Source organism: Stegodyphus dumicola, chromosome 6, assembly GCF_044657685.1.
Source record: "Stegodyphus dumicola isolate Sdum_Otavi_A_Nest chromosome 6, ASM4465768v1".
Classification (NCBI taxonomy): Eukaryota; Metazoa; Arthropoda; class Arachnida; order Araneae; family Eresidae; genus Stegodyphus; species Stegodyphus dumicola.
The window spans coordinates 175,300,208-175,316,644 of NC_140773.1; the positions used below are offsets into that span (position 1 = coordinate 175,300,208).

At 37.9% G+C, this 16,437-nt stretch overlaps 1 protein-coding gene across 6 annotated transcripts in view; it reads right to left on the bottom strand.

Annotated features, from left to right (window-relative positions):
- LOC118195800 (dual specificity tyrosine-phosphorylation-regulated kinase 4-like) overlaps positions 1–16,437 on the bottom strand; it is a 227,095-nt gene extending 210,658 nt beyond the window's left edge. For all 6 annotated transcript variants that reach the window (XM_085819189.1, XM_085819188.1, XM_085819186.1 and 3 more), the window contains exon 1: positions 16,252–16,437. In XM_085819189.1, coding sequence (XP_085675315.1) covers positions 16,252–16,422 — 171 coding nt within the window. In that variant the 5' untranslated portion in view covers positions 16,423–16,437. The remainder of the gene's footprint in view (positions 1–16,251) is intronic.

Consider the following 16,437-nt stretch of genomic DNA (forward strand, 5'->3'; position numbering starts at 1 on the left):
ACTTCAGTTAGTGCGTACACAGTAAATAATCAAAATAAAATTTTTAAATAATCTGAGTTTATTCTGCTGTTTCAGCAAACTAGTTTCATGCTTCAATTCAACAGCTTATAGACAGCTTTTATCCAAAAGAAAAAGAGTAATAGTTATATGAGTACCTAATAAATAATAATTATTCTCTTAAAAATGTGATTTTCGACAGAACAGAACGAAACACTACACAGCAGAGCTGAGACTTCCTGAGTAAAATACGTCAGGGCATAAAAAATTATACTTCAGGTAGAAATCAAAATGAAGAGAATCTTTTATTATTGTCAAAAGTTTTCCCGATATTATTAAGGGGGAAATTTTTAAAATTGCACAGTATAGATTTCAATGTTTCTTAGACTAGCAATGAGCAATTTAGAAAAGAATGAAAGATCTTTTGCAAATGGCAAAAACTTTCAATTTTACCACGACGTGAACTAACGCAATATTTTTCAAAATATAATCATATTCTTTCGAAAATTAAAAACAAGGTAGGTGATGTGAATTTCACGAGTCAGTTCTAGTATATTAGGTGTGTCAGATGAAAAAATTCAAGATGGAAGAAAATAAGTAGCCATATTCATAAAATAAATTTGCGTTATTATTTACAACTACAAACTACAAAAATTTATAGATAATAATAATAATAACAAATAATAATTAAGATAGATCAGCACCAGCCGTTATGAACCGAGCATAATTCTTTTATAATCAAGCACAAACGATCAGACTAATATTGCCATCAAGGTATTTCATAATTATCCGATTACGGCGCCGCTGAGCTCTATCGTTTGGACAGTTCACAACAGGACATCTGTTATATCAAAAAATTGTTTATTATTCTAATGGTATTTATGAAATATTCAACAGCGTGTCTTAGTAATCTTATTTAGTGCCATTCTTGTAAGGCGATGAATGGTAACATACTTTATTTAACACAGCTTTATGTAAAACAAAAATGTTTCTTTGTATTCACATTAAATGCTCAATTCAATTAGAATTAGGCATTGTTACGATTTAATTTAACTCAAAAGAGAATTTCTAAATGCCAAAATAAATTTGAATACAAATTATAGATTTTTATTATTGTGTTTCCTAACACGAATCGTGAAAGATTTAATAAGCATATAATATTCAGAGACATCTTTAGTTTCGCTCTAAATTGAGCAAGATAATGAGCTATGGGTAAACCTTCGAGAAAATTCCGTAAATATTCTACATAAAAGTATCGCCGAATTACATAAATACCAAAAAAAGGAATAAATAATAAAACAAATTCGAAATTCACATGTTCGGATGGAGGACTACGTTATTCAGAATTTGATGGCTCTAGGTACCGTCGCTTTCCCTCAATGCTAAGAACATGCAGATTCTTCAACTTCTTTAAAAATAATAAAAGGCGAAAGTATTTGGTGGAAGTAACTTGAAAAGGATACGACGTTTATAGCGAATCAACGCAAATCCCATTTGAGACTAATAGCCTCTTTTGGGATAAAATTGCCTTTAGAAAAAGTTTTTAATGTGTATTTTAATAGTGGTTCTAAAACTCAACATAATCCGACATAGCGTGTGTCAATAAATGCTTTTAAATATATTTTTCCCTTGAAATTTAGTTTTATTACTCTTATCTAGTTATCTTACTCTTAAAGGTATCTGCTTAGTTTATTTTATCTTAGATTTAAAAATAAAGCACAGAAAATATTTTAGGGCAAATTTGCTGACTTTATTTTATATTACATCCCTGCCGCAGATAAGCGATAAGCGACGGAGGACGTGGGCACTGTCCCTTTACCATTTGGGTTAATCAGTACAGCACCACGTCCACCTTTATCTTACATTTCATATTACATTATATATTACGATACATGATTTACACATTGCATTATATACTACATATCAAATTAATACCTTATCCTAACATTACATTAACTTCACATCAACTTATTACATTAAAATTCTTTTCTAATAAACCCTATATTGGTACATTATAAAAGGGTTATTTTGCACAGGATTCGCATTAGACACAGGATACGCATTATATTATCATTATACACTGGGTACACATTACATTATATACGGGGAAATTAATGATACATAGGAACATTATACGCAATAGGGGGTTATAAGCACGATACGGGTTAGATTATTCACATGAAATTAGTTATACACAGGTATTGCATTATACAGGATAACTTATTCACATGATAGGCTTCTCGATACACTGCCTACATCGTTATGCATAATACTATTATAAAGTTTGCATTCACATTTCTTCAGTTGGGCTTTGCATTCTGTGTCATGTTGCTCATTAATCAGTACATACTACATTACATATTACATTGCATAATATGATACATATGGCACTATTACGATTACATTACGTATTACATTATATAATATGATACATATAACACTATTACGACAACATTACATATTACATTATACAGGGTGATTATAATTAAAGTTTAAGTTTCAAAACGCTATAAAAAAAGAACCACTGATGAAAATGATGTGAAATTTGAAAGGAATGTTATTGAAGAAGGCGGAAAGCGTATGGCAGAAGAAAAAATTTAGTTTCAAAAGTTAGCAACAGATGGCGCTGTAAGCGGCAAAATCACGACGAGAAACGAGAAGCGATTCGTAAAACAATGGCTAAGGTGGAAGTTACACATTAAAATGCATTGACAAATTAGAACTGTTGAATAATTTTATTTGCATGACTGTACATATCACATCGAAAGGGACAAATCGGTTTCAAGAGTTTTGCGTTGACATACCGCATAAGAACCATTCATCAAAGAAGTTCGGAACTGTCGCGAGACTGGCACAAAACATGTTCAATATGGTGTTGTGTGCAACAAGTTGAAAGCGACAAACAGCATGTTCCACAACGGATCGCAGTGTCTCCGGGGTGATGTTCAGAATGTGTTGCGAAATGCGTGCCTTTAATTCCGCTAAATTTGCAATTGGAGCACGGAACACAACATCCTTCAGATATCCCCACAGCCAGAAATCACACGGAGTAAGATCAGGCGATCGGGACGGCCAGGCTGTAGGGAAATGACGGCTGATAATTCGAGCATTTCCGAAATGGCGCCTCAGCAGCTGCTTCACGGGATGTGCAATGTGCGGAGGAGCGCCATCTTGCATAAAAATGATTTCATCCACACATCCACGCTGTTGCAGAGCTGGAATCACGTGGTTGCGCAAAAGAGACGCATACCTCTGACCAGTGACGGTTGCAGTAACAGGACCGGAAGCACCCGTCTGTTCGAAAAAATATGGTTTTAGGATAAATGATGCCGTAAAGCCACACCATACCGTGACCTTTTCAGGATGAAGTGGTACGGGGTGCGTTGCCAGTGGATTTTCTGTTGCCCATATTCGACAATTCTGGGTATTCACGTATCCTGTCAGATGGAAATGGGCTTCATCTCTCCACAAAATTTTCCACGGCCATTCATTATCCACTTCCATGTGAGCCAGGAATTCTAACGCAAACGTCTCCCTAGCTGTCAGGTCAGGCGGAAGCAATTCCTGCACATGGCCAATTTTGTACGGATAGCATTGCAGGATGTTTCGTACAATTTTCAGCACCGTGCTCGTAGGCCTGTCCAATGTTCGTTCAATTCCTCGTGCACTGCACGGTTGCACACCACCGGCCGACCCCTCCTGTAATGCTGTGGCCACTTCTTCAACTACCGTCGAATGCACTCGTTTTCTCCCTCTACCAGATTGCACATCAAACGAACCTGTCGTTTCGAATTTTTGCATCATTTTCTTTAGACCTACGACACTCATTGGACCAACGCTTTCTTTTATACCCTTCAGTGTCCTAAATTTTTGCAGAGCTACTCTTGCATAATCATCATTCTTGTAATACAGCTTTACCAGCAGACCGCGGTCCTGCAGTGAAACACCCATGGCGAACGTCTGAGACGCGAAATGAGGAACAGCCTGGTACCTGGCGGCTTTATAACACTGAAATTTAACTAACATTTTAATTTGCCTTCTTCCGCTTGCAGCGCCATCTGTTGCTAACTTTTGAAACTAATTTTTTTCTTCTGCCATACGCTTTCCGCCTTCTTCAATAACATTCCTTTCAAATTTGGCGTCATTTTCATGAGTGGTTCTTTTTCTATAGCGTTTTGAAACTTAAACTTTAATTATAATCACCCTGTATATTATGATACATATGACAATATTACGATTACATAACATATTACATTATATATTATGATACATATGACACTATTACGATTACATTACATATTACATTATATATTATGATACATATGACACTATTACGATTACATTACATATTACATTATTTATTATGATACATATGACACTAATACGATTGTATTACATATTACATTATATATTATGATACATATGACACTATTACGATTACATTACATATTACGATACTTGGCTTACGTATTAGATAATGTACTACATATCAAATTAACAGGATAGTTTATCAGTACATACTACACTACATATTTTATATTGCGATACATGGTTTACACATTACATTATATTCTACACATCAGATTGACAAGACAAAATAACGCCTTACCTTAACATTACATTAACTTCCAAATACTTATTACATTAATTTTCTTTCCTAATATACCGTATACTGGTAACAGATACATTATCATCAGATTGTAATAATGTTGTTTTGCACTGGCTGCGCATTCAACACAAGATGCGCATTAAATTATACACAGGGAAATTAGTGATACGTAGGAAAAACATTATGCACAGAAGGGTGTATATACATGATGCGTGTTAAGTTACACGCAGGGAAATTTGTTATGCACTGGTGAAACATTATGCAGGATAAATTATACCGACTAACTTATACGAAAGTGCATATTACATTACTCCTTATAATTAAGCCGGTAAGCTTTACAATGTTATTCTGTACCGAAGTTCTTTACACTTATAATACATTGCTTAATCATTACATTAATATATTTACCATGTACAAAAACATATAATGGATTACATTAGCATTCCTTAATATACATAGATTACTTTGCATTTACAGTTAGCATATTACTGCAGAATTTTGCATCTGTGCATTTCTCCATTACTTACATTTCGCACCTTAGAATAGGTCGCGGTATATGGATGTGATGGTATTAGTACGCGTAGTACATGAACTGTCCTGCATTGCGTAATTTGCCAGTATTGACACGTTGCTGTTCTGTTGAAGGCAGTTATACGCGCTGCAAAGTGCATAGTTATATGCACGATAACTGACCTCAGTGCGTAATGTTCATTACTGACTCAGTTCATTTGCATTATTTACAGTTTTAGTTTGTGAGCTGCTCGTAGCACATCATGCCGATAGTTATATATACATGGAGTTTGTATGACATGGTTTTTAATTTACACGATACATGGCACATGGTAAATGGCGTTGCACACTCCACCTTGCATTTGCATATCATAGCTTAGCACGTTTGCTTTAGATTAGACATAAGTCTGTGCCCACGTTCATGAGTTTATCAACTATCTTGTTGATTTTTCGGACAGTACGTTTGTCTTTAACCATAAATCTGCAGAAAGCCTGCGTGTTTGTAGTTGGAATTGGCAGGTGCAGATCTGCTGTAAGCGGGCATTGGGTAACATAATGATCTGGGGTGCCCATCTCACCACATATACAATGTGCATTTTGTGCGATCCCGTGTTTTTCATAGTACACGGGAAAAGGACCGTGTCCGGTAATGTATCGGACCATTTGTGCATGCACTATGAGACGGTCTGAGTCTACCGTAGGGACGTGATAGTGAGCACGGCGTCCTGTCTCACCAGTATCCCATTCCTCCTGCCAAACGGATTTTGCCTTGTGTTTCAGACTTTTCTTTAAATATGAAACTGGCCAAGGGATGGTGATATGTTCCGCGTTGATGTTTCTTGCAGCCTCCTTTGCAAGTTGATCTGCTTGCTCGTTCCCCCTGTTGCCAACGTGGGCCTTGGTCCATTCTATCCTGGTGTTAAGATGGCTGTGGTCGCGCAGATGTGTCTGAATCTCTGCAATCAGTGGGGAGCTGTGCACAGGGTTCACAATTGCATACAGGGAGGAGAGGCTGTCTGTTATAATGAAGCTGTCTCTTTGCCGCTGTTGGATTATCGTAAGTAGAGCTTGTTTGATGGCCATTACTTCACTCTGGAACACGCTGTTGTTTGTGTCCAGGTGACCTTTCCATTGTGCTATTGTGCTTTGCTGTCTGAGCGCAACATAGGCGCAACCTGTATTTTCATCTAGTTTTGACCCGTCGGTATAATAGACTAGATCATCTTCCTTTACATTGGTGTTTTGCTTGATGCTAATCTTTACTCCCTGTCCCTGCGTTGAGGGGTGATCGGCAAGGCGTATCATCTTTTGTTCAAATTCGGCTGGTGAGTATAGCTCGTCTCTGAAGGTGGTTAGATTGCCAAGTTGAGTGATCTCCTGATAGGCTGCTTCCTTTTCTACGCTCAGATGGAGCGGTAGCAATCCCGCTAGTACGCATAACGCATTTGTAGGGGATGTTCGGAAGGCCTTGGTGACATTCAGGAGAAAAGGCCTTTGTATGCTAAGTAGATGCTTGACTTTGCGGCCCTGCATAGGCGCTGACCAAACAGCCGCTCCATAAGTTATAACTTTCTCGGCTACTGTTGTGTAAAGCGTTTTCTGGATATAGGGATTGAGACCCCATTTATAGCCCTGCATATATCTTAGTTGTTGGGCTAATCTTGCAGTTTTCTTTTTCAGCTCCAGCACATGGGGGATCCAGTTTAATTTGGTGTCGAAGATAATTCCTAGATATTTCAGCACTGGAGTGATGCGGAGGCGATGTCCGTTTAAAGTTATCCTTGGCTGTCTTGCCAGCGATCCGCCTTTTTTTGGGACGAGCAAAATTTGAGATTTGGCCTCTGCTATTTGAAGTTTTAGGGCTGTGCATCTTTCCTGAAAAAGGGAGCAGGATTCGATTGCATTGGCCTGGAGCTTTTCCCTGGTTCTTCCTTTGACGATTAGGGCTGTATCGTCTGCGTAAGCGATAATCCTTGTATGGTCAGGCCATGGGTTGTTGAGGACTCCGTTGAAGGTTATGTTCCATAGGAACGGTCCGGCGCATGAGCCTTGCGGGCATCCCTGTGTCTGATCTTGTTCTATAATTCCGCTGTTATGTGGAAGGATCAGCCGGCGGTCCGCTAAATAGTTTACGATAGTGTTGTAAATATTGCTTGGGCAGTTAGCGGTTCGTAGAGCTTGTAATATTGCTGGCCACCACAGCTATCAAAAGCGCTCTTGAGATCTATTGAAATGAACGCTGTGTGGTAGCCAGAGGATCTGTTAGCCAGTATTTGGTTTTTGACTTCCATCAGAGCATGTAGTGTTGATTTACCTGGGCTAAAGCCAAATTGAATTGGACTCAGGAACCGGGTTCTGTGCAGATGGTGTCTTAGCCTTGTCATGAGTATCTTTTCGAAAACCTTACCCAGGGTAGAGAGTAAGCAGATCGGTCTGAATGACTCTGGTCTCGTAGGATCTTTGTTCTTCTTCAGGAACAAGACTACATAACCGATTTTGAAACACCTGGGAAATGTCCCGGTACGAAGAAGCTGATTAAATAGCACTTGGAAGATGTTGACATTTGTTCGCACTATTAATTTTATTATCCGGTTGTCGATGCCATCTGGTCCAGGTGCTTTACGCTGCGGAAGCTGGCGCGGGACCTGGAGTATTTCTGCAGTTGTAATATCAGGGTCATCCATGGTATTTATTTCAAGAGGCTGGTTTCGGACGATGGTATGAAAGGCTGTGTCTTCTGTCGGGTTGTCCTTGGTGAAGACTGTCCTTAGGATCTCTGATAACGTAGCCTCCGTGAGATGGTCATTAGTATTTGGCGTTGGCTGGAGGTAGAGAGTTGCCGGCTTGAAGAGTTTGCCAGCTGCGATTTTGTGGTGGATACCAAAGGTGGTCGTAGTTTCTGTGCAGAATTTTCTCCAGCTGCTTATCTTAGCTTCCAGAATCATTCGCTTATAGAGTGCTCGCTCCCGTTGGTAAATGAGCAGGGTGGAGGTTTCTAGGTTATGTCTGCGCTCTTGCTTTAGGCGTCGCCGTAGAGCACGACACCGTTGTTGTTGACTTCGAAGCGTGCCATTCCACCAATTCAGCGTTGTGATTCTTTTGGCCGTGCGCAGGGGAAGATTTTCATCACATGCCTTCTTGATTGCGGTTAAGATGTCTTGGGTGAGGTTCTGGAGGGCCTCTTTGCTGTTGGCCTGTCTTATTGCGGTTGCAAAAGGTGCCAGACGGGCTCTAATGATGGCTGTGAATGCTCGAACGTTCCGTCCAGGGAGATTGTACCGTTTAAGAATAGAGGTGGCTGTGCTATTTGCTAGATTAAACCGTATATAATTATGGTCGGAGATACTAAGGTTTTCGACGACTGTCCAGTCTTGCAGTATGGGTGCCAACTGTTGGGTGGTGATGGTAAGGTCTGGCCAGCCGCGCGAGTGTAGTCTATTGAATGTAGGCGGTGCATCCGAACGATTGTGAATTACGAGGTTACTGCTGTGAACAAAGTCCTCGAGTATGCGGCCTTTAGGAGCTGTGATTGCATAGCCCCAGGTGGTGCTGTGTGCGTTAAAATCTCCAGCAAATAGTATGTTAGCAATTCGGTGCGATCTCATCAATCGTTGTATGCGTTCTAATGTGGGGTCTGCTTCTTCTGTTGGTGGAGAGTAGATTGAAACCAGAACCACTGTTAGATTTAGTACCTCTAATAGTATTGCTACAAAGTCCCTTTCGGCTGCTATCATTAATGGTGACCATTTGGGGTTGCAGTTTGCTATAAATGCTCTTGGTGGTTGATCGATATCTTCTTTTTGATAAATACTCCATTGCAAGGGGAAGCCGACTACTTTACCATTCCTGCAGTATGGTTCTTGACCTAAGATTAGGTCTATTCGTTCCTCTGCAGCGTAGAGAGCTGTCTGCGATGTTGCTGCACGTGCATGCTGTAGGTTGATCTGCAGGCACCTGGTTTCTGATTGTCGTTCCGACTGCATTATGTTAAGTGCATCCTTTGTCGTTGATGAATCTTTCATCTGCTTACTGTTTTCACATAACGAGGTCGTGCAAGCTGGTCTGTCATTAATAATCCGTATTGCTGCGGATTGTATCGACTGCCCGCTGGTAGACTGGGCATTCGGTAGCATAAGTCGGGTGAAAGAAGTTGTATCTTGTGCCCCATCTACAGTTTGAGTCCCCACAGTTAATACATGAGGGCTGCTCAGCTGTGCAACATCTGGTTGGATGCGGGCCGGAGCAGAAGCCGCAGAACATCTTCTTTGACCTGCATGCGTTTTGACTGTGCCCGAACTGCTGGCAGCGATAGCATCGCCTGATGTCAATAAATTCAGATATGCCATGGGATTGCCATGCAGTGAAGATGCGTCGGGCTTTGGTTGCGGCGGCAAATCCTTCTGCTGCGCATTCGATAATCCACTTAACTGTCTTTGGTCGCCTTTCTTTAAATCGGTATAGCGCCTTGTAGAGCTTAGACGATGTTCCCGTTGTTGTACTAAGCTCGGAGATGATCTCCTCCGGCTTGGTGCTCTCAGGAACGTTGTGTATGGCAATCCTCGGTCGTCGTCGTTGGCGTCTCTTGACGTCGACATCTATGTTGGCTTTTTGTATATGCTGTTGCAGTTGGTCAAGTTCCTCTGCTGTCTGGCAGAATACCTCTAATCCTCCTTGTGGCGTAGGTTGTATCTTTTCCACTGTGACTGGGATCTTTGTAAGGGGAACTTTTGCTTGTAGTTCTTTCCTTAGCTCTCCAGTAGGTTTCTTAGTGATGGGCTTGATTATGATGCTAGGTATTCTGGATTTACGCAATACCTCAGCGAACGTTGGAATGGAGGTATTGGACTGCGAAGTCAGAGCTGGTTCGCTATTGAGCTGTTGCACAGGGTGTGTGGAGGCGTGAACTGCTTGACAGCACACAAAGGTAGAAGTATTAGTGCCTGTGTCTTCAGTTACTGGCTTTGGTGCGTATGCTGGTCCTGCAAGTGCTAATTCTTGTAGGACGTCTAAGGACTTTTCCAATTGCTCCCTTAAATCTTGGGTTAATAGGAATTTATTTCTTCGAAACGTTGCAGAGATCTGCCGAATGTTTCCTGCTAGGACGGCTACACGTTCTTCGTGCGATAAGTCCGATGCCAATAAAGCTTCAGGATCTAAAATGCCTTGCGACTGGGTATTCTCTGTGTCGGTCGGTTGAAACGAGGGACGCGACATGTCAGAGCGGATACGTTGATTCTTGAAATGCACTGATTAAAAAGGCCCTTGTTATGTTGGACACTAAGGTATGCAAGGTGGGAGAATGCGTGATGTAAGCACTTAATATCACAGTGTGGCACCACCAGTCATATGCTTAATTTGTGATATCACAGGACATTAAAGTAAGTGAATCGGACAGTGAAGATGCGACATCAAGTGCTGAGGATAGCAAAGTTAGTAAATAAGAAAATGCACTTTGAATGTATGCAGGAATGTAATTTCACAAGTATGATAATAGGTAAATGGGTAATTCAATGCAGAATAACAACAGTATTAATCAATTCAATACAGAAAAGCAGCAGTATATATCTTGACATTCCTAGGAGATACGCCAGAGGCTCGGAAATGAGGGTGGTGAGTACTGATGCGCAAGTCCTACGTTAAGATTGGAAAGTGGGGGAGAATCTACGGAATAATTAGTTAATGTGTTTTAGGGTAAGTCAGGAGGGCGCAGGGGTATAAGAGAAAAGCTGGGTTCTGTTGCGTAGTTTTGAGACTGTTACGAGTGCTGATTAGTGGAAATTAGAAGTGAAAATGAGAGACAAGAGGTTAATTAAACTCATTGACAAAATATTAATTAGTATAGATATGAGGGGATGGTGGTAGAATGAAGGAGGGAGTTTATGTTGGTAAATAGAAGTGGTACGGTGGAGTTACTACTATTAGTTGGGAAGTTGGAAGAGAAATAAAATGCTAATAAGGAGTGATTAAAAATAGGGAGAAAATAAATTTGAAGGGAGGTTCTAAAGTGTAATATTGTTGAAAACCTGAGGCCAAGCTGAGAGAGAGAGACTGAAAGAATTACAAGACTAAGTGTATTAGGAGGGAAGATATAGGAGAAATAAAAAGTAAAAAACGGAAAATAAAAAGGTAAAAAAAAAAAAAATAATAATAATAATAATAATAATAATAAAATAAAAATAAAAAAATATATTAAAAATGAGGGGAGGGCTTGTAATTTTGAAACTATTGAATGATAGGTTTTCAGAAAGAGGAGGAAGAGAGGATTAAGACATTTTAGGTTTGGTTAGTATCTGGGGGTTAGGGGCTGTGAAATAGGAGAAATTAAGTGAAATTAAACGAAATTAAAGCTAATGAAAAAGTATTTTTTGAGGGGTAACTAATAGGAGAGATTCAATGAAAGTTATTTATTATTGAAAGGGGAAGACTAGGGGGATCTTTTATTAGAGTTTGGTGTGTCTAGTACTATAATTAAAGAAGGGGGCTTAGGTTAAAAAGTTGAGATTTAGGCTTAGGAACCTCTGGTGATAATAATAACAAAAGTTGTCTATTTACTTTGTCCGACTCCGGACTTAGAAATTTTTGTAAATGCTGTTGCACACTATACAATACATGATAGCAGACACAGTATATAAAAGCAAAAATTTCAATGTGAGATCAATGTTAATAGCAATTAAGTGCAATGCAGAATTTGTCCGACTCCGGACTTAGAGATTTTTGTAAATGCTGTTGCACACTATACAATACATGATAGCAGACACAGTATATAAAAGCAAAAATTTCAATGAGAGGTCAATGTTAATAGCAATTAAATACAAGGCAGAAGTTATATCCGAACTACATGGACGGACCCTGCGCAGCTACTGCTGAGATTTTGGCAGGGTTGGCAATATGGCCGTCCTGTTGGGGACTTAGAATTTATCTAGATTGTGCCGGCAGTGAATTAAGACATACAACTATTACAGATGCACATAAAAGAAATATATGACTCTATATATATACACATAAAAATACAATACTGATTTAAAATCTGTGCAGAAGAAAATTCTAGGATTATTTTAAGCAGAGATATTGGTTTAGGTATTTAGGCAATTTTAGCACTTTGAAAGTATCATACAGTATAACAAATAGCATTAGCGTTACATGTATACTAAATAAACAAAACACAGAATAATGAAAAAGAATTAAAATAAACACATAATCAGATGGAGCATAAAACAAGGTAAAACTTATTTAGATGAGGATTCTACTGTAATTATTAAACAAGATATGAATGTATTAAGAATTACACATTTTAAAGCTGGTAGATTTACCGCTGAATTGAACGAAGAAGTCTATGTCATATTATCAAAATTTGAGATTACACAGTTAGAGGCTATTGAAGTTTTTAGGAGGTAGATTATAAGAACCCTACCTTAATCTTCTTTAGATGGGATTCCTGCGATGATTATATTCCAAGATATTGATTTTTTAAACTTTTAAGCACTTTGTGGCACTGCTGGAAATCACTAGATTCTTATGCCTACTACGATAACCACGTGGTGGCTCCGCGGCACCCTTCCGTCGCAGTGTCGACTTAGTAGGTTGGCACGCTCACCGTAAAATTGCTGCTGCCTGTTTTCCCTTGTTGATGGCGCAAAAACACTAGTAACTCAACTAATTCAAATCGCACACACACATATGAGGTATCCAAATGTACAGGGATACTTCGAGCACTATTTAATGTAAGAATTATATTCGTAGGATTAAAATTGCTGAGAAAAAACTCGCTTTTTCGGGAGCACACCAAAAAGACGTCCTGCCTCAATTCCGTTTCCCCTCGGTCCGTCTCCCTGCCGCAGAATAAAACATTGATGTGCCTCGTTCAGAAAAATGTTTTGATGAAAATATCACATTTGCGCATACAATTTGCGTATCATCACATTTTGCGCATACAAAACAATTATTATAAATTTATTTTTTACTTTTTAAAATGCTTTTTATTTACTGCTAGTATAATTTTTTATAACTGCGTATAAACTGAATTATAAATTCCTTTTATTAATCCAATTAGAAATAATTTTCATTATTTCTATTATTATTTTGTGATGCATTAGGTTTTTTAAAACAATTGTGTGGTTAGCATGTGCAAAATTTGATGATTTACGTTCATCAAATAATTTTTCAGCAATTGGACCAATTTTTATTTATTTTTTTTTTTTGTGATACACCAAAAAGGGTTTAATATAAAATGGGTTTTTCTTGTACGTTTATACAGAACATGTGATAATTATTCAGGAAATAAGCAGATCTACCTTTCTAGCGCTTAAAATGTTATAAAACATAAATCTGACTTCCTTACTATACTTCCTTAAGTAGTTAGCAAAACCCTGTTTCTTTACTACTCTGCTTTAACGACTTCCTTAACTAGTAAGCAAATTAACGTGGTAAAAGATTAAAATTACTGAAATTTACGAAAACTAATTGTATGTATAAAACTAGAAATTATAAAAAAAATCTGAAATCGCAGTTAAACCATAAAATTCAATTCAACATCAATATCGCAGAATAATTTAAAAAGAGCATATCTTTAGACTTTCTGATACACAGTCTCGCGCGCTGGAGGGTTTTTTTTTTTTTTTTTTTTTTTTTTTTTTTTTTTTTTTTTGTACAGTGTTGCTATTGTTCGCTTTGAAATCGTTGAGCTTGTTAATCAAAAATTCGTTAAAGTTTCACAAAATAGGAAATAGATAATAAACCAAATTTGGGCTTCCAGATGCCCGTATTCGAGTGAAGGACTACGTTATGCAAAATTTGATATCTCTAGGTATCGTTGTTTTTTCACAGTGCGAGAAACATACGTACGTACATGCAGATTCTTCATTATTCAATACCCTTATATAATATAGGACTCTAATATTTGGTGGCAACGATGTGAAAAGTGAAACGCCGTTTATAGTGAACCAACGCAAAATACCAAAACGAAATTAATAGCCCTTCTGGGCAAATTGGCCCTTTGGGCTAGTAATGCTTAAAAGAAGCAGAAACTAAGAACTGTTTTAATTAAAATAAAGCAAAGCAAAACTTTATTTCAAAGAGGGAAAGTTCTTAAGAAGAGCTGCTGACATAACTTTATTTCATAAGCAGCGATATGTAATCTAATTTACTTGGAGAATAAAACAAATATTAAGTTTGAACAAAAGCACACATTTTTAATGTACAATAAAAAAAAATATGGCCCACCAGCGCCCGAGCGGTAAAAGCCGCTAAACACTGGTAGTTCAGTCAGGGTTCTAGTCCCGACGAACGGGCTGGCTGCATGGGCGTTTTCGTGGTTTTCCTCATGTGTAACGTGGATACGATCCAGTTTCCCTTAAAAAGACCTCCACGGGGCATCCCTCCCTTTCCGTGGTGTCCAAGGGCGAAGCACGTAATAAATAAAAATAAATAAAATATAATAAAGAAAATATATTTTTATGTTTATTTTATGTAGATGGTTATTAAGACAACGATTTTTTCCGTTGTTTTGTTAATCCTTATTGCATGTCTAGTCACCGAAGGTTAATCTTTTACATTTTTAAGCTTTTCAAAGAACTGCTTATTTTTTTTTTTTTTTTTTTTTTTTTTTTTATCAAGTAGATTTTGTCTCTTGGCAAAATAACAAATATTCACATTCGAGGAAATATTTGTTGCAAAGTTGGTGCTCAAGCGATCCGGTGAAATAAATGCACAATTATGACTGGAATAATAAAGTTTTAACTTTATTAAATATCCATGCAAGTTTCCAGGTATCCTTAGTTAATAATGAAATAATATGATAGTAAATATTCTATACCAGTTGGCTTAGTCATTTGGTACAGTTCGTTTCTATATATTCGATTTCATGTTCTACAATTTTAATTTCTACAGGATTAGTTTTTAACACAGCAGACTCATCAGAACTGCTCAAAACATTCTTATATTTTTTTTAATTGTTCCAAACTTTAATGGTAAACTCTTTGAGACATTATTATCTAATCTATAGACTTCAAATGACAATTTTTAAAAATTATTTTCTAATACAGCATAGTTTTGCATGACACATAATTGCATTCTATAAAAATTACTCTTTCATTAAAATGACCTAACCCCCCTTAAAATGTTTACTAATGAAATTATTTACTATTTTCCGACCTTCTGCAAAATTTGCAATCGCAAATTATTTTCTGCGATTTTGAGATAATTATATTGGATATATAAATAATAAGTAGCAATAATACAAGTTATTGTTAGTTAGTTTCGTGGATATTAAAAGTCAAATTTAAAACAGCATTTCGCTGTCCTAAATATAAAATGACTTCCACCCCCTTGAAATATTCTTCCTATCTCCTTACATTAATAGGTAACTACTGTGTCACATTCATCCAGCCTAATATTTTGAATATTAAAATACTTTACTTTTTGTTTTAACCTTTACAGCCTTTGCTTTATTAAAAAACATAGTTACTTAATTTAACCTCAATGCATGATATTTAAACCATATAATTATCTTTATTGCAAACCGTAGTCAACATGCTGTGTGTATCTATGTAAAGCAGTTTTAAACTCATGTCTTACAATCTTCACAAACACTTTCCAAAATGCTGCTGAATTATATACGAGATTGTCATATATTAGGTTACTTCATATAAACCGAAACGGTTATTATGGTGCAATAATTACCAACATGCTTGAACCGAAAAAGAAAGGAACCTTGTATGCATAAAAGTCTACCAAATAAAACTTATTTTACATAAATTTCCTTGACTCCTGATGTCTTGTTTAACATTTGTACAAACCCACACTGCGGATTAATATTTCACTTTCAGAGAAAGATCATGCATGCATTCGATACTAGAAATTAAAATAGTGTTCCACAACAATTCCACCGTTAGTCCCATTTGTTGACCTCTGCTGCAATAAGCATTAAGCAACCTCTAACAGGGAAAAAAAAACGATCAACCTCCATCAAGCATCATCTTTCAGGATCAGCATCCTCCCGGCTGATTATTGTGTGGAGCCACGAGGTTTCAAGATCTGTCATTCAGTCCATCTTAGTGCAATAATGCTTCTGTTTTCCTGACAACCAGTCGGAAGGATCCTGCTCAAATTTCATGCGTGGGTGAGGGAGGAAATCTTACCTGCAATAGGCTATCCCGGGGCAAGTGCGGCAGACGTCTCTCAGAACAGATTTCCTCGGCCATACTGAAGCGAATAACCGCGGATCTCCGCCGAGCAAGGATGGGGTCATAGTCTGCGGAGTCACTGAACCGGCGCTCGCTCTCAGCTCCTCGAGCGAGGGGGGTTGCCATGCTTGAGATGCATGG